Below are 19672 nucleotides of genomic sequence, written 5' to 3'. Positions count from 1 at the left end.
CGTCGTCCCTAAAAGAGGCCAAGAATTATTGCCATCGCAGGATTAGAAATTTAATGTAACCATACTCTAGCCGCGTAATAGACAAGTGAGAAAGTTTGTTGTTCTCACTGTATGGAAAGAAACACTTGTTACCGAAGAGGTTCTGGCACATATGGATGTATCGAACCACTAGATATGTCACAGTAGAGTTCTATTGATGAGCAGGGCATTAGTATCTTTTGTAGTGTAAGAGACTGCTCTGGAGCTGAAATTAGTACATTCAGTTCATTATCTACTTAGTGGGGTTGTGCAAACTCCTTGTAACTAGTGACATAAGGGGGTAATTAACGTGGCTATGCGAGAAAATGCATAAGTGGGAATATTATCAATACCTGGAACACATCTCATATTAAGATAAGTTTAGATGATGCAACTAACGCGGGCCAGCCTTATGTAACTTTTTGGCAAAAGCTAATGTCAGTATACAGAATGAACGTTCGTCCCTTAACCATATTTCTGAAATATTTAATAGCGGTATAAGCTGCGAGCAGCTTCCTATCGAAAGCACTGTACTTGGTTGGAAAAAAATCCTAAAGGTTTGAAACCGGTTTTAGTAATTTCATTTAATTATGCACCTAATCTAAGGTCACTTGCTCAAAATTGTTAATGGAATCTGCCGTTTTTACGAGAGTCAGCATCTGGCTATTTAATAAGAATATCATCTATAAATATACGTGGCAATAGTATCTTGAAACTTCATGTATAAAACACATCCAAGTTTGAGCAGCATTACATAAGCCGAGAGGCACGAAAACAAATTCGTACTAGCCAAAATTTGTAATTATTGTCGGTTTATGTCTTCCGGGTGAATGGGATTGTGATGATAGGATCTTTGGATATGAAGTTTTGTAGAAATGGTCTTGACTTGTATAAAACTTGTTATGTACGGAATGGAATAACAGTCTGGCTTTGTTTGCTTATGAAGAACGTGATAATCACCCCTTTGACACCAAGAATTCTTGTCTTTTTTGTCATCGTGAGAAGAGAACTCAAATTTGATTTGAAAGGCATAATAATGCCCTGATCAAGAATGTTTTGAAATTCTTCTTTGGCAGCCGCTTCTTGATCTTGATTTACGTTACGGACGCGAGCACGTACTTGGATGACCAGTAGTTTGAATATGGTGAAATGCATTGTGCTTTATTTTTTAACCGAATGCCCGAAGATCACGTCTTAAGTTTTAAGTCGTTATATCAGGAAATTAACTTAAAATATATTTTCTGAAATCAGGGTATCGGCTTAAGCTTTAATTTGTAAATCTTGCCTTGTAAAACTTTCACCTTTTGTTGACAATTTTGCATCGGGATCTATAAGACGTTTATTTTTAATATCGGTGATTAATCCGAAATGATTGAGAAAATCAAAAACCAATGATAGCGGTGCTTACGTCAGGGATGACAAAATTCCATAGGAAAGATAGCCTTAAATTTAGATCAAGAAGTTTTTGCCCATAGGTTTTTATCGTTGAATCATTTGAGGCGAAAAGTTCAAATTTGATGGGCTTAGTGAGAATATTTGGTTCAGGAATAATACTAATGTTACTGATATAGGCACCGGAATCAATAAAGTAACGTTGATGAGATTTCTTGTTACATACAAATAAGCATCATTTCTTAAAAAGTCATAGATTCTAGTTGTCCTGATTCTTTGAATAGTTAGGCCTATCGCGAGTGTTATGCGGTTGCAAATATTCACAAGGTGGAACATATTTATGTGCATTATTCTGAAAACGCGCATGATAGAAACAAAAATTAATTTGGTGCTGTTTTTTTGTTTTTGTTTCCCGAGCGTGACGATTGCCTACATCTAAAAGGTTACTTAGTGCGGTAGCGTCACAAGTGAGCCACTTGCAGCTATAATTCTGCATTTTGTTTAGATAAATCCTGGATTGCGCAGTGGCAACAGAGGCAGCTGTAGCGCCAAACACCGCAACCGATAACGCAACATCCGCGACTTTGTCGGGAACCTCAGCCAAATTATTTAATTTTTCGGACGAAAAAGATAAATCTGTGATGGTAAACGTTGCAACCATAAGTTTTTGAGAAACTCATCCTGTAACTGACCACCCGACAGTTGTTGTTTTCTACCCGCTCACTTAGTTGTTGCCATTCCACTTTTTACAAAAATTTTCGAATCATATTATGAATAACCACACCCTATCCCCACTGGCAGGCTTGAGCGCTCTAAAGATTAATTTTAGCTATCTTGAACTAGTTTTACGAGCTTCCGTTAACATAACGTAACGCAAAAGCTCTCTAATATGCCAATTTCGGTACCTGATTTGTACATTTATCACTTTGTTTTTCACTTTTGTCTACGTAGCACAATGCATACCCAATCTTTCTGGACATTAACATTTGAAATGTACAGAACGCAAAATAAAAAAGTGAACTCCATGAATGACTTTTGATCAATCGGATTATTGCGTTCTAGGACTTTTATGTTAGCAGTTTTAAGGTCTAAAGTAAAATACGTTAATTAATCAGTCCAGATGATATTTAAAATTACGAAATCAGACAAAAACGTACCTTCTCTAAATAAACATACCTTTCATGCGATAAATTCGGAAAAAACATGGTTCTAATAGTTTCGGCAAAGCAGATGAACTGCTAAAGTTAATTTTAGTTTTTTCGTATTTTACTAAGCCTCGAAAAAATTTTAAGTGAATCAAAAATATTTTACACACAATTATAAAAATCGTCTTTAGATAGATAATTCTTTACAAAATAAAGTTTTTAATAATTATTGATTAGTTTATTTAACAATTCGAATTTTTTTTAATCTTATGTTATTTATACTTTTAATATTTATAAATATTGCAGTCTTAAATGACAAAAAACTTTAATTTTGACGAATAGTTTCTGAGTCAGCAGATTTCAAAAAAGTCGTATGCTTAAACTTTTAGTTTTCTGACTTTAAATAAATGAATTTTTTAATTTTAAGCAAATATTTTTCGATTCACGCAAAATGTTTTAGATAAATAGCAAAATGCTTAAAAAGTGAAATCAACATTAAGGGGTCCAAACAATTTGAACAATAGTTTTCCACCCCTAATCTATTTTGATGTTGAGGAAAGCGTATCTAGTCAAAATAAAAGTTAATTCAAAAAAGTAGATTTTGTAACTTGAAATTTTCTTTGTACTAATCAATCCATATATTAAGGACAAGGCATTCAAACCACTTAGATTGAGTCCTAGTGCATGAAAATCCGATCATTAGATCAAATGTTATTCGAGAATTCTATTTTACTATTCGGTATTTAAATTAAATTCCTGCATTTAGGATTGCATGACTTTAAATACCAGGGGAGCAGCAATTAAATAAAACTAAAAAGAAAATTGTTGAAATTTTTATCCAAAATGATATTTTTTAATTTTTAAAATCGGAGAGAAAGAATGGACCTGTCTCTAACTAAATAACTACTTGGTAAAGTTTAACACCTGTACTTTGTATGTACAATAAATTGTATGTGCGTATGAACGTACAGACATTACATTCACAGGTAAATTGTGAGTACATAAGTCTACCTGTGTATGTATTCACATGCGTAAGTATATGTATATTGGTAAGTACATACAGAATGCAAATCTAGGCATGCATAAAGAATGAATTCATATACATTTATGCATAGTACATTGTAAGTACAATCAATTCATGTTAAACATATGCCTACACCAATATATTCATATAATGTATAGGCTTTTTAAGCAACCATTTAGAATAAAAATAACTTGTCTTGGCATTAGGCATGGAGATTTAGTTAAATTTAAGCACTCTAGCTAGTAGGAAAGGAGTCATGATTTTGAATGGTATTTTATATTTTGGCAGAGTTCAGAAAGCAGTTGTATCTTGTAATGTCACAAGTACTGCTCGAAACATTAATGAGAAAGCTATCGCAACTGTGATTGATAATTTCTTTTTATAGCGGTCAGAAAACTATTTAAATTTATGTAATTAATAGGCAAAAAACTTCTTTAAGTCGATAATTTAGTCCACATTTCTATGGATGATAAATGTCTATTTGCCGATAAATTGTATTTGTAACTGTCAAGAAATAGCTTGTATTGTTATCCAAACCTGAGCTCTATTTGTTTTTAAGTACTCCAGCTATTTTTATAAAGGCCAAAATTTTATTTGACGACGAATTCAATTTTGTGAAAAAAAATCACGAAATATGTGGTTAGCATTCTTCAAGAAACGATAAAGTTTTAGCTTCGAATCTTTATGAAGATCCGAAGCGTTTGAAACATGTTCATAGAATTTTAGTCAAAGCAATAAATATAAATTTTTTTTTGTGATATGTTCGGTAAGATATCGAATTATATTTGAAACATTTAAGGAAGGTCGAATTTTAAAAAAGTGAGTGCTATTTTCTTAATTTCTCTGAAAATGTGAAAATAAATCTTAAGTGAAATCTGATTCTAACTACAATATACATGTATGTTATATATACTTCTATTTTTACTTTGATCGAACGCAGAGAGATATTTTTAAAGAGTAAAGAGAAGTCCAGCTATTTAATAGAAATAAATTTTCTGATTTTTATCTGAATTTTCCTGACTTTTCTAGTATAGAAAATTCTCTGATCATTTCATGTTTTCCCGGTGGGTGACCACACCTTTTAATCATAAACAATTTATGTTATTATTTGATTATAAACTGTCCATAATACCTGTATAGAGAAGCCACATAGCAATAACGAGCGCTTAATAAATAAATATAAAAAAACTGATTCATATCAATACTGATAAGGTCACATGCTGACTTATAACATGTGAAAAGAATATGAGGTTAACTTACAAATTCTAAAATCGATGCATTGAGAGAAGGAACAAAATACAAATATAGCTTTTCCTAGAATATCTATTTCTGTTATTATTTGTGTTCGCTTCCATAATACTTGGCTAGAGAAACCACTGAAGCAATAACAAGCAATGGTGGTAGCATAGTATCACAATACCAATTGTTTAAGATTTCCTTTTTTACATTTATTTCTATGATTTGAATTTAAAGACGATTTAATTTAATTTTATTGATGGAAGCTAGATATGAAATACTCGTGAACGATACAAAGCTGGAAAATCCACTATATAGAATTTTTTTACTATAGACTTAGAACACAACTTTACATCAGTTAAAAGCATTTCTCTTGCTTCATGATTTACCAGTATTCTTTGACAATCTTTCGGTTTGAAATAAGTCAATCCATCTTTAATAATTCATTGAAATAAGATGTTTTGTAAGCGGTGCTTTTAAAAATTTTATAACTTTTTTTTTCAGTTAAAGATTAATTTTATTTTTTTCTCTAATGCCCGTTAAATATTTTCATAGAAATTTGCTACTGTTTTTAAACCTCTAAAACTGTTTTTCCCAAAATAATTAAAACAAAGATTACGTTATTTTTTCTTTTAGAATTTGGTGATTTATCAATTCAACTCAATTATTTTAATTTAGAAAAAAAATTAGCAAAGCATTCATGTTTTTATAAAAATCAACATAAAAAGTTATTCAAAGGTATGTTATATCATGATGTATTGATATGTCTCAGTGATAATGTATCCCGATATAAAGTTTCTCCCATTGCTCAATTCTAAACTCGAGTTTCTTATTCCAAGATTTAGAAGAAGCCTATATATGTACTGGATAACTCTCCACCTTTCAGAAAACAGAGGAGATGCTTTGGAGATCAACATCTGTAACTACCTTTTTCCACCAAATGCTTCTGATTTCTAAAAATGGATTTCCTCCAAGAAATACAATATTTCCCAATATAAAAAAGACTGTATCTAATAGACTTTAAAAGTAAATCATTGGCAATTTTATATAGAATTGTAGTAAGACATAAAGATTAAATAATATTAATTTTAAAATCTCGGAAACTTTAAGAAAACGTACATAGGATGACAAGTGCTGTAATATATTCATTTATAGAGTAATTTCCTGTTGCTGAGAATAAAGTATTAAGCGGAAATTCAATCTGCTGCAATAAAATCATGGGGAAATACATGATATCGACAGAGAAAATGAAGTAAGTGAGCTGCAGTAGTGATTTTTATGAAAATTTCCACTGAGCACAACAGAGTGTTCCCGAATTATTGACCCGAGATAGGTTATTTAGTGCTTCTAAAAAAGTTATAACAAATTATTTATTAAATATATAGCTCTATGTGTATCAATCTCTCATTTTAAACTTGATTTCGTAAACAAAGAAGTTGAGGCATTAAATATATTACATCATAATTTAAATAATAAGTAAATAATTAATTAGAGGAAAGGTATGCCTTATAATTTGTTAGTTAGCAAAAGTTAAGTTACAAAACAATTGAACGAGAATTTGATTTATAACGTGTTGCAAGGAATTGATGAAAACTTACAAACTCTAAGATCAATACATTAAAACAAGGAGCAAAATACAAAGAAAACTTTTCCAAAAATAGCTATTTCTGTTATTATTTGAGTTCGTGAGACTGTCCATAATACTTGGCAAGAGAAACCACTGAAGCAATAACAAGCAATGGTGGTAGCATTGTAGATACATCACAATACCCGTTGTTCAGTATTTCCTTTTCTAAATTTATTTCTATGCTTTGAATTTGAGGACGATTTAATTTCATTTTATCGATGGGAGGTAGGTATGAAAGCACTGGTGAACGATACAAAGCTGGCAATTCGACCTTATTGAATTTGTTTACTATTGACTTAGAACACAAGTTTACGTCAGTAAAAAGCACATCTCTTACTTGATGATTTTCTAGTATTCTTTGACAATCTTCCGGTTTGAAATAAGCACCACTATCAATAAGATGATTGATGAAAGAAATACAATCTTCCCCTTGAGAAAGAGCCCATTCTTCAGTTAAGTAGTTTAAAGGGGTGTCACCATTTGCATCAATAACATTGACATCTTTTTGGTGGCTTAAGATTAGTTTAAAAAAATCTAAATTCCAAAGACCTTCAGCTGACAGATGGACAGCAGATTTATTTCCTTTATCATCGATATCAGTAAAACAAGTTATTTTACTCAAGATACTTTCAGCATTCAGTGGATTTCTATCATCATCATACGAAACTAAACGTTCAACATATTCATGGATATAATAATAGAGAAATGTACGGCCGCCATTGTCTTTGATATCAGGATTTGCTCCTGCCTCTAATAGCATTATCATTATATCAGTGCGTTTATTTTTGTAAGCTAAATGCAATGGCGTTTCACCTTCTATATTCTTAATGTCTAAACTCGGTTTTGCTTCCCTATTCACTAGATATTTTACAAGCTCTAACTGATGATACGTAATGGAGTAATGCATAGGTGTCCAATCATCTTTACTCTTTTCATCTACACTAATACCCATATTGAGAAACAAATCAACAACTTCCTTGTTACCATGACGCGCAGCTATGTGAATGGGTTTTTCCCCTTTTGAATTTATAATGTGAGAGTCTGCTCCCTTTTCCACTAGAAAATTTATAACGCTAATTGTGCCTTTTTCGGCAGCTTTGTGCAGTGGAGTATTATTACCTGGTTCAAATGAGTTAGGATCTTGCCCAAGTTCAATAAAAGTTTTAATAACTTCTACGTGACCATTTTGAGCTGCAACGTGTAGAGGTTTGGCAACTCTCCCAAACATTTCATCATAATCAGCACCTTTTTCGACAAGGAGACTGACAATATCAACGGCCCCTTTCCTTGCAGCATAGTGTAAAGGTTGCCAACCTTTTTTATTCCGTTCGTTAAAATCAAGCCCTAAATTCAAGAAATACTCTATTACATTTTTGTGTCCATGTTTCGCAGCCAGATGCAACACGCTATAATTTTCATAAGTCTTTGCGAATATATTTACCTTATTTTGAACTAAATATTCAATCGTTTCTAATTTACCCCCTTTTGAAGCCCAATGAAGCGGTGTCCATTTTTTACTGCTGGGCTCCTCAATGCTCATTCCAATAGAAATAAAAAATTCTATTATTTCAGTTTGTCCTATTATAGCAGCGATATGAATAGCTTTTCCATAATCACTGCATTCAACGTGAATATCGGCATGTTTATCAAAAAGATACTGAACCATTTCAAGAAAACCTTCTCGAGAAGCATAGTGTAAGCACGTCCAATGGTATTTCGTATTTAATTCATTAACATCACATCCTTTATTGATATAAAACTCAACTGTTTGCGTATGCCCATTGTTAGCCGCCACATGAATAGGCTTTTCGCCACCATTACTTCTGCCGTTGACGTCAGCACCATTATTAATTAACAGTTCAATAACTCCTATATGGCCGCATCGCGAAGCATAATGCAATGGAGTCCAGCCATAATCATCATCTCGGGCATTTATTTTTAATCCAAGGGTGAGGAAATATTCTACAGCATTAACATTGCCCGATTTGACTGCTAAATGTAACGAAGACTCACCATATTTGTTTTTGGCATTTATATTAGCTCCATTTTCAATAAGATCGTGAATTAAATTCAGATGCCCGTTTAATGCTGCAAAATGTAGAGGCGTACAGAAATTTTCCCCGACAGCTTGAACATTGGAACCACTATGAAGAAGGAAATTTAGTACATCTCTGTGTCCATATTTTGAAGAAAGATGAATTGCTTGATTACCATCTTCATCAGCAGCATGAATGTTGGCTTTATGTTTCAAAAGCACCTCAACTGTTTCAAGCTTTCCCTCAGATGCAGCTAAATGTAATGAGGTGTTACAGAATTTATTAGTTGTGTCAACACCTGCTCCTTTAAGTAAAAAATAATCTACAACTTTTTCACAACCATATTCTGATGCAATATGCATAGGTTTCATACCTGTAGCAAATTGCTCTGCATGGATATTAGCACCATTATCAACTAGATATTCCACAATATCCACATCATTGTTCACAGCTGCATAGTGCAACAATGTCCAACCAATTTCATCAGTTTCATTCGCATCACCACCTTCACTGAAAAAAAATTCTAGAATGTTCCTACGACCAAATCTGGATGCAAAATGGCAGTATTTCGATCCTATACCACCTCCTCCAGCACTCGCATTTGCCCCATTTCTGATTAAAATCTTTACAATTTCTAAATGCCCTTTTTCTGCTGCGTAGTGTAAGGGTTTGCGCCCCTGTTTATCAGTTTCACTAACGCAAACTCCTTTTGTTATAAGCAATTCAATTATATCACATCGGCCAAAATAAGATGCTACGTGTATCATCTTGCTGCAACGATTTTCGACTATGATTGCATTAGTATCAAGGCCTTCTTCTAACAGGCGTTCAAACTCATCAAGCGTACCGTGTTTAATGATAAACATTGCTTCTTGTATGACAACATCACAGAACTTACGTTTGTTTTCCATTTTGAAAGAAAAGTCGGTAATATTTTCACTCGTTATATTGTGCAAATTATTCGGTAATAGTATGCCAATTTGATTTCAATTGTCAACATATCTAAAAACAGAACCATCACTAATGGAAATGCGCATATTTTTTTCTTTTCGGTATATTCCTTTTTAAGTTGGTGTGATTAAGTGGGTTATATATTTTCAAGAAATATTTTTTAACAAATTTTCTGCTTCTGTAAAAAAAAAAAGAAAAAACTATTAGTAAAGGAAATTTTTTTATCATCTTTAAAAAGAGTATGACTGTAGTATATCGAAATGTGTTTATTTCTTATTTAACAGTATGCATAAAACTAAAAAAAAGTAAACAAATGAAACAGAGCACATTGGAAACCTTTCCTTTCATTGTCAAATTTTCACATTGCTATTCTAATGGTTTAAGCATCACTCCTAAAATATGGTAATTAAACTGTATAGATGATATTATAAATTCCAAAATCAGACTTAAAAATGTACTCTTTGTAAATTAAGATACTTTTGCTCTGCGGATTTAGATCATGGATTCAAGATCCTAAAATTATGGTGGTATCTGACATCTACTAAATTTTATAAGTCAAGAGAGGACGTCGCATATTTTAAAATTTCATTTATCAAGGACCATTGGACGGATTCCGTTTTATTTTTGATGCATATAAGCATATTTATCCAAATCCTGGTATTGCGATTGTGTATCTAATGTAAATGAGAATAACTATCTTCCATAGCGATAGAAGTATGATTGTTAGGCTATGAAGATAGTTTCAAGTTTGTTAAGGCAAGTTAGCTTTTTAATCAATATTTATTTGAACGTCATCATATGTAGTTTTCGATGCACCGAAAATCTGCTTTTTAATTACTTACTCAATTTCAAATCTTTTCATGGAAAATTTTAATCCACAAAGACTACAGCAGTGAAACGGATGTTTCCGTGGTATGGGAAGAATGAAGCTAGAGCCATCTTGTGGTAAAAAACTAAAACTCCAAAGCATTAGCATAAAATAGCAGCATTAAAGCAGGATGAATTTTAAAGGAAACTCTAGTCATCGTTAATGATGTTCCAGCATGCAGTCAAAACCTGGGTTACTTTCGGATCACTCATTCGACTGTTTGTTCAGAGAGTTAGGCACCATGACTGACAAATCATGAGTTAAAATGTATTATTCAGGAAAAAATTCAAAAATTTCTGCTTCATGTAATGGGAGATTTTAGTAGATTTTGGGTATGGAGGAGTGTTGGGTATTTAAAAAACATTATTTATATGAAAATAAATGTTTTCTTAGTTTTTTCCGTCTTAAAACTTTAAACATTTTAATTTATAAAATGTTTTTTGTCCTGTACAAATTTTATATTTATTTATTCTTCATGAATTTATGATCCTCGAAAAATTTAGAATAGTGAAATATGCGTATTTATACATTGTTTTAAGATAAGTAACTTCAACAATGCGAAATCGGTCAAATAGTTACCGAGAAAAATTTATCTGAGTAATTTATAAAATTCTTCAATGATTTCAGAGTTATATTTAACAATGATCGAAAACATTTCCAAATTTTTTCGATCATTGTTGAATAAAGTAATGATAAATATAAAAATTCATTCTTTACAGGAATAGGAAAATTTTTATAGGAATTTTTTTTTTGATTCACTTAACTAGTTCAGAGTTAACTAGTTCCCACTGAAGTATTCGAAAATATTCAAAAATGCAATGTATATTGAAAGGTTTAAACTTTAGGCTGTACTTATAAAATTATTCAGATTATATTTTACAGAATGCAGCTACCCCACATCTATTGCAAGAGACAAAACTTGAAGTCTGTCGAGGAAAGGCATAGTGCGCAAAATAAAAGATATTACCTTGAATAATTGTCGTTGTAATGAGTGGATTTTTGCGTCCTAAGTGTCAATTTTAATGGTTCCTGGGGGGGGGGTTACTTCAAATATGTTAATTAATTAGAGCTAACTCTTAATTTAAAAATCGAGCACAAACACGTCCTTTCTCTGAATAAGCACATTTTTACATATTTGGATTCCCTACCCTTAAAATAAGGGGGGGTATGATTAAGAATAACATGTTGTTCATTGTAGGATTAGTATAAGAATACTGTATATTTTACGATTCATTATTCTTATCTTACATTTTCATCTTACATTTTGGAAAAATCATTTTCAGGAAGATTAAAAGATGTGCCGCAGCAAAAATTCCATATTTGTGATAAATTATGCTTCTTAAACTACAACAATTCAAATTTGATTTTATTTCTTTTGCAGTATGCGTTTTAAACAAAAATTTTTTAATTTTATAAAAAAATGTTCGAAAATCAGAACTATGAATAAAAATTGTGTTTGCAGACATTTTTAGGAATACTAATTCAGTGACGTAGCTACGCTATCCATGTTGATCATGGGGTTTTAAAAAAAATATTTACACATTAAGGAAAGTGCCATAAACTCATAAACCTACCAGAACTGCTTATACCTAATTAAAAACGTCATTTGATTCAAAATTATACGAAATGGAGATAACAGTTAACAAGTTTCAAGCGCTCAAAAGTTGGCCCCCATTTTCAAGATTTATCAGACGAGAATGAGAAGAAGCAAAGGTGATTTCAGAAATAAAACGTTTTGTATTTTAAATCACTTATTCCTAGTCATTTAGTCTTGAGAATTGCAGGTATTTTTGAGTGCTTGAAACTTGTCAACTGTTGTTCCCATTTCGTATATTTTTGAAGCAAATGAAATTTTTTATCAAGTGTGAAAGAATCACTTTAGTTTCTTGGGATTCAATAAGGAACTGCCTATAGTTTAATTTATAACAATGGCTAATGCTAAACTAGCACTAAAAATTCACTTTTCAAACATTTTCATGAACTTACAAATTGAAATTGTTAAACGAGTTATAGGATAGGGGACCAATATTGCTCTTTGTCATCGATGTCCAAATTTCAGGCCCTAAGCGCACACTTTTTTGAAGATTCAAGACAACTTTTCGACTCAAGGACAGACAAAAGTACTTAGTAAACGCCGAAGAAAAGTTGAATAAGTAAAGTTTGAGTTTCTCTCTTAAAATCCAGAATTGTATATACTAAGATTCTAAAAATTCTGAAAAGACGTACCTATTTTAAGCTCCTGATACTAAAATTCAGTTTGTTTACCAGGAATGTTTGAAAAATGAATTTTTCAAACGAGTTTCGCATTAGACACAGCAATAAATTTAATTGCACAAGTTTATTTTCAACTGTTTAAAAAATTAGATGCTTGTAAGATCTCAGCAAGATTTTCCCCCAAAATAGTTTATTGCACGATTTTCAATATTTCATTATTTTTATTCGTTATATGATTTAATCTCACAGATCAATGCATGAAAGAGCGAATTAATAGTTCAAAAATCTGCTTAGTTTGTTCCTGGTTGCGCTTTTAAAACTATAATTTCTACAAAACCAAACAATTTAAAGTCCAAATAATAACTAAGTAATTAATTGAAATAAAGAAAATAAATTATATTCTAAAGATCTAAGTAAATGGAGATCAAACTCTTCAAATAATTGTAGAAAATCTCTCTATGATTACACTATATGAACATATTGACATCATTGATAATTTTGCTAATTTGTTTTACTGGTATTGTTAATAGCTGCTGTTTTAACAAACGCCAAATTCACGAGTATAGGCATTTAATGTGGTTTATAGTACTAGATTTTTTATCTACTCCCAAAAGATTAAGTTCCGGAGAATCAAACGAAAAACAGAAACTTAAAAAAATTTCTAAAGTGTTATTGATGCCAAAGATGATTATTTTTGGTAACAATGCACTACCGGTTATACTGTAATTAGGGCAGTTTAATCGGCACTAAATCTATATCTATATTTCTCTTACACGGCACCAAAAAAAAGCCTCATTACANCTAAATATATTTATATAGGTACAAAGTATTTTTATAGTAAATTTGGTGCCTATTAAAATTGCATCAATACTGTGCATTTTTTATTTAGATACCACGTAAAAAGTTTATCACAACCTCTCGAAGATATTACTGCAGATAATTTCTTGAATGCGGTTAATTTAAAACGTCACGATTTGACCTCGAGCAACAGCATTGTGCCAGATGGTACCGAATAAAGACGATCTTCATTTTTATGGGCCGAACTACTTAAAATGTGTTTTGCTAAATCTAATAACGCAAAGTTACAGGGAAGGACGATGCATAATAATAAATACAAAGGACACTCAAATTACTTTAGCTTTACTAATTGTTTCAATATATGTCTTTCAGTTTTGGACTTGATTTTGATGCAGTGATTCTTTCTTTTTCACTCTTTACGAGAAACGAGTATTCATCTAGCAATAAATAAAATATGGCATTATTTTTGCTTTGGCAATGGTGGTATTTTGTCTGTTCCGTCATTGGCAATTGATTATTTACTATTTTTATTGTCTATGAATAACTGGAATTGCACTAGTAAAAATATATAAACAATAATATTAGCCTTGCTATATGATGCGCAAAGCTGAAAGGCACTTATTGGAGTAACTACTGAAGCTAAAAGGAATTGAATTTTTTAATTCCCAGGTATTTAGTCTACTATGTTCAGCAAAACAAGCACATCTTAATAAAATCTCCGAGAATGATGCCGAAGTTGAAGCCGAATCAAGATGTTAAAAACTAACCACGAAAAAAGAATTTTTTTTCCCATTATTTTTGCTTTTTAGTACACAATTTAGTTTTTCAACTTCTATTGACCGTTGATTTTAAATTGTTTAATTTTCTAGAAATTCGCTAATTAGATTAATGCACTTCAAGAAGATCACAGATACCCACAATGTCATCTAAAACGTCAGCGCCAGCTGATCGTTTATAAGCTAAATGACGTGTTAAAGTTGAGCTAAGTTTCCCCCATAGGTTAGAATGTTAATTAATTTGAAGTTAATTAAATACAGCTCCTTGTCACACATCGAAATTGCTTAAATATAATTGTTTCTAGTCTATGCATTTTACTTAACTTATATTTATTTGCTTGTATATTTTATTGTAACAGTGATAAAATTTTGTTTNAAGTTTATTACGACCTCTCGAAGATATTACTGCAGATAATTTCTTGAATGCGGTTAATTTAAAACGTCACGATTTGACCTCGAGCAACAGCATTGTGCCAGATGGTACCGAATAAAGACGATCTTCATTTTTATGGGCCGAACTACTTAAAATGTGTTTTACTAAATCTAATAACGCAAAGTTACAGGGAAGGACGATGCATAATAATAAATACAAAGGACACTCAAATTACTTTAGCTTTACTAATTGTTTCAATATATGTCTTTCAGTTTTGGACTTGATTTTGATGCAGTGATTCTTTCTTTTTCACTCTTTACGAGAAACGAGTATTCATCTAGCAATAAATAAAATATGGCATTATTTTTGCTTTGGCAATGGTGGTATTTTGTCTGTTCCGTCATTGGCAATTGATTATTTACTATTTTTATTGTCTATGAATAACTGGAATTGCACTAGTAAAAATATATAAACAATAATATTAGCCTTGCTATATGATGCGCAAAGCTGAAAGGCACTTATTGGAGTAACTACTGAAGCTAAAAGGAATTGAATTTTTTAATTCCCAGGTATTTAGTCTACTATGTTCAGCAAAACAAGCACATCTTAATAAAATCTCCGAGAATGATGCCGAAGTTGAAGCCGAATCAAGATGTTAAAAACTAACCACGAAAAAAGAATTTTTTTTCCCATTATTTTTGCTTTTTAGTACACAATTTAGTTTTTCAACTTCTATTGACCGTTGATTTTAAATTGTTTAATTTTCTAGAAATTCGCTAATTAGATTAATGCACTTCAAGAAGATCACAGATACCCACAATGTCATCTAAAACGTCAGCGCCAGCTGATCGTTTATAAGCTAAATGACGTGTTAAAGTTGAGCTAAGTTTCCCCCATAGGTTAGAATGTTAATTAATTTGAAGTTAATTAAATACAGCTCCTTGTCACACATCGAAATTGCTTAAATATAATTGTTTCTAGTCTATGTATTTTACTTAACTTATATTTATTTGCTTGTATATTTTATTGTAACAGTGATAAAATTTTGTTTTTTGTACCTGGCAACTTCGATGCATAGTTTATGTTCTACATAACTTCGAGTCTATCTTTGTGCAAAGTAAAAAATATGTACTGAAAGTATTGAAGTATATGCGAAAGAACATAGAATGTCTCAATTAATAGAATTGATACTTGAACGGCTTGGCTTCTTCGAAATAGAAAGGAGAGAATAGGCGCTAATTTAAATGCCACGTTTCAACAACCAATCAGGTTTGAGATACCTACATAACGTCATTTACAGGTATCCCATTACGTAACAGTATCCATTACTTGGCTTATTTAAACTGTCATAATAATCCTTATTGGTTCCATTGGAATGTAGAAAAAATAAGCATCAAATATTTTGAAATACTGCAGCATGAAAAACCACTACAATTATTCAATTCCCACTCACTAGTATATAAGATATATTAACTACAATTTCTCCTGATCTTACTTTTGATAGATGATTGTCAGCCTAGCCATACAATACAATGTTGATTCTCGAAGTTTCAATTGATAGTTAATACATATGTGTAAATGCGAATGCAAATAAATTTTTAACCATTATAATACTTTATTAAAGAAATATTTTCGAAAACTAATTTCAACACTAAATTGGGCAACCATATTTATATTTCAAGCAAAGTCAATGTTAAAAAGAATTTGATAAACACAAATGCTTACACTTTAATTTTGATCTAAATTTGAGAAGATCTTTTTCTTATTCTTATCAGAGGCAATTTATTTAAGTAATATAAATTAAGACTATACTTGGTATTTTCTAACGTTTGAAGAATGTTACCTTCTTTACAGAATTTAACACAAACTAATTTTTTTATTTTCCATTTGGAGTTTCAGCATTCGAAATTCCCAATTACAAATATACAGCAGTCAATACAAAGCATACAAACAGAATTTGTTGTATTAAATAATAATTTTGGATAACTAAAATTTACATTAAAGTGTAATTTTTACAATAATTTTCGAACATTAGAAATTGTTAAATAACTAATTAAAATTGCCCGATAAATTTAAAGTTTTCAAAACATATTCTAAGAAAAATTAATAAAAGATAATTTTTAATATATGAATTTCATTCAAATTAAAAATAATTTTAAACGTCAATATTGTCAACTTACCTCAGCTAAATAAATATACAATAGAGAACGAAATTTCAGAAGCATACATTGCGAAGATCTTGAGTGGCTCGAACGTTAGATTTCGCGGAACAAACATAGACATGCTAAAAATGAAACATTACGCAAGTCAACGCGAAAAAAAAATTCCTTAAGAAAAAGTTTTTCGAAAAATAAATTCAATGTGTGCACCAACAGTTTAAACTCTCTCTCGTTCGTAAAAAGTTATTATTTGTGTTTCATGGATAGAACTCCGGCTTTAAGGGGCGCATTAATCAATAATCGCACTACTTATTTCAGTTTATCCTCGTGACGAATTACTTTATTGTACATACATTTGCAGGCTTGTGTGCTCAATTTAGGCTTATAAGCCTCTGTCAAGTAGGACAGATGGAATAATTCAGAAAAGGACATCACAAAGAATACATCCAGGGTTACGACGGGAATCGAACCTGCTACCTCCACGCTTTGCACAGCGTTTGGCCGGTGATACCGCTCGGTCAGGGAGGCCCCCTAGTGAATAAATGATAAACGATCCATTTAAGAGCTTTTTGCGTTATAAATGCGCTTATAGCTTTTATAGTAGGGAAAAAATGCTTGATTATTACAGTCACTCGAAAAAATATTTTTTCGAGTGACTGTAACTTAGAATGTCAAAAAAGATGTTGTTGTTATTGTTGTTGTTACTTTACGTCGCACTAGAGCTGCGCAATGGGCTATTGGCGACGGTCTGGGAAACATCCCGGAGGATGATCCGAAGACATGCCATCACAATTTTGATCCTCTGCGGAGGGGATGGCACCCCCGCTTCGGTAGCCCGACGACCTGCACGCGAAGTCGAGCACTTTACGGTAGCACAGTTTAACGAGGACCAATACCGCACACCCTCGGTCCCTACGCAGACTGATCCAAGTGGTCACCCACCCGCTCACTGACCGTAGCCAGTGATGCCTGACTTCGGTGATCTGCTGGGAACCGTGTCTTAACTATCAGTCCACTGCGGGACGTCAAAAAAGAAGAGTTTGCCATAAACCAAGGTAAAGGAAAATCCAACAGGGTGAAGTCGTGAACGAAAGGTTGATTTTGGGGGTTAACAAAGTAAACATTTTAAGATAATGTCATAAATAGCTACAGCTGCACGAAAACTACATGTATTACTTGATCAGATAACCAAGTGAACTAGCTCAGCAGGAAATCTCCAATAAAGAATAGTGAATCCCATCCTGAAAACGGGAAGAGAAAATCACTTTAGCATCTCTATTTATTTATTTCTCGTCTGATAACATTGATATTCGAGCTACATAACTAGGCAATATTGATCCGTTTATTGACATTGATATATTTATTGTTATACATATGCAGGTTTGTGTGCCATTTACAAAGTACCGTATGTAATTCATTGTCATGTTTAACAAGTAGGTACTCTGAAATACGTCGTACTAGAGCTGCACAATGGGCTATTGGAGACGGTCTGGAAAATATCCCTGAGGGTGATCCGTGGACATGGCATCACAATTTTGTGAGGCCACTTACTCAATTTAGACATTGATTTGAAGGTGAAGGAAATTTTCTCCAGCTCCCTGTACCTATTGTACTGCTCAGCAACACACCACAGGACTGTCGATTCCGCAGATTTTGAGAGCACGCATATCACGTGTACTCGTTGGGTCTCAACGGAGTCGAGGATCGAACCACCGGTTCTTCCGGACCGGAGTGTGATTTTCTAATTACTGGGCTACCACGACCTTCAAGTTGAACAACAGAGAGCACAAGTTAGAGAAGGACATCGCCAAGATAAGTCTAGGGTTATGGTGGAATTCAAAGTCGTCATTGTTTTACCCTTGTGGTTATAACATAGTTATTAATAACTCTATATAGCATATTTATTTAAGTATAATACACAAATAATTACAAGAATATGAACGCGATGCCATAAGCGTGTGTTGTTATTTTCTACCCGCTCTCTTTGTTTGTATTCCAGTTTTTACAAACTTCTCCGAATTATATTATGAATTACAACACTCTGTTTCCACTAGCAGGTTTGATCTTTCTAAAGGTTCATTTTAGCCATCTTAAACTAGTTTTACGAGCATTTTAGCCTAAACCTGCAAGTGGAAATAAGGTGTGAAGCTGAAGCGGATACAAAGAGTTGATGAGAGAAACACTGGGCTCACAAAGTTTTTCGAATTACATTATGAATCGCCGCAATATCCTCTTCCCAGTGCTTGAATTGGGTAAGGAAGTAGTCCTTAATCAGTCAAGTAGTAATCTTTGGGGGAAAATCTCATGACGTTCAGGGCTTGTTGTTCGATTAGGAGCAGGTCGACATTTTGTGGTTCAGAGTCGATTGCACGAGGTAGTAAGCCAGCGACGTCTTGCATATTAGCCTTTAGAAACGCTGGTTTGGCACTGTCTATCGAATCACATAAGCCTCTATTGTTTCGGCAATTTGTGATCAGTTTTTCAGAAACAACAGCAGAGGGTCCGTCATATGGTTCTTGGAAATGGCTTTTTTTTAACTGCATCATGCCTGAATAAAACATGTATACATTTAGGTAATTGTTTTTTATTCTAATAGCAGGCACTGACCTTTTACGTCCTTCACCTAGAAAGATAACGGAAGTATTACTCATTTAACGTGACCCAGTGGGCAGCTGTGAACCTAAGTCACGGAGGCGAGCAGCATTACCCACGCCACACTAACCGTTTATCCACATTCACACAATAGAGAACAACCCATAGAGAGAAACATCCATGCCCTGAGCGGTATTCGAACCCGCAACCATTGACTTTTCAGTCAGGCACGCAAACGTTGTTGTTGTTAATTTACGTCGCACTAGAGCTGCACAATGGGCTTTTGGCGACGATCTGGGAATCATCCCGGAGGATGATCCGAAGACATGCCATCACAATTTTGATCCTCTGCGGAGGGGATGGAACCCCTGCTTCGGTAGCCCGACGACCTGCGCGCGAAGTCGAGCACTTTACGGTAGCACAGTTTAACGAGGACCAATACCGCACACCCTCGGTCCCTACG

The 19672-nt window shown here is 32.8% G+C and overlaps 1 protein-coding gene across 1 annotated transcript in view; it reads right to left on the bottom strand.

The window, feature by feature from the left end:
* Positions 1–16954, bottom strand: part of LOC107454407 (serine/threonine-protein phosphatase 6 regulatory ankyrin repeat subunit B) — a gene marked incomplete at its 3' end in the record, with an annotated part of 33797 nt that extends 16843 nt beyond the window's left edge. The window contains exons 1-2 of the mRNA XM_071179214.1: positions 16639–16954; positions 6492–9607 (exon numbers count right to left, since the gene is read on the bottom strand). Coding sequence (XP_071035315.1) covers positions 6492–9389 — 2898 coding nt within the window. The remainder of the gene's footprint in view (positions 1–6491; positions 9608–16638) is intronic.
* Between the last annotated feature and the right edge of the window lie 2718 nt (positions 16955–19672).

Source organism: Parasteatoda tepidariorum, chromosome 3 (assembly GCF_043381705.1).
Source record: "Parasteatoda tepidariorum isolate YZ-2023 chromosome 3, CAS_Ptep_4.0, whole genome shotgun sequence".
In the NCBI taxonomy this organism is placed as follows: domain Eukaryota; kingdom Metazoa; phylum Arthropoda; class Arachnida; order Araneae; family Theridiidae; genus Parasteatoda; species Parasteatoda tepidariorum.
The sequence above is the reverse complement of the archived record's forward strand: the minus strand, read 5'-3'. Positions and strand labels throughout refer to the sequence as shown.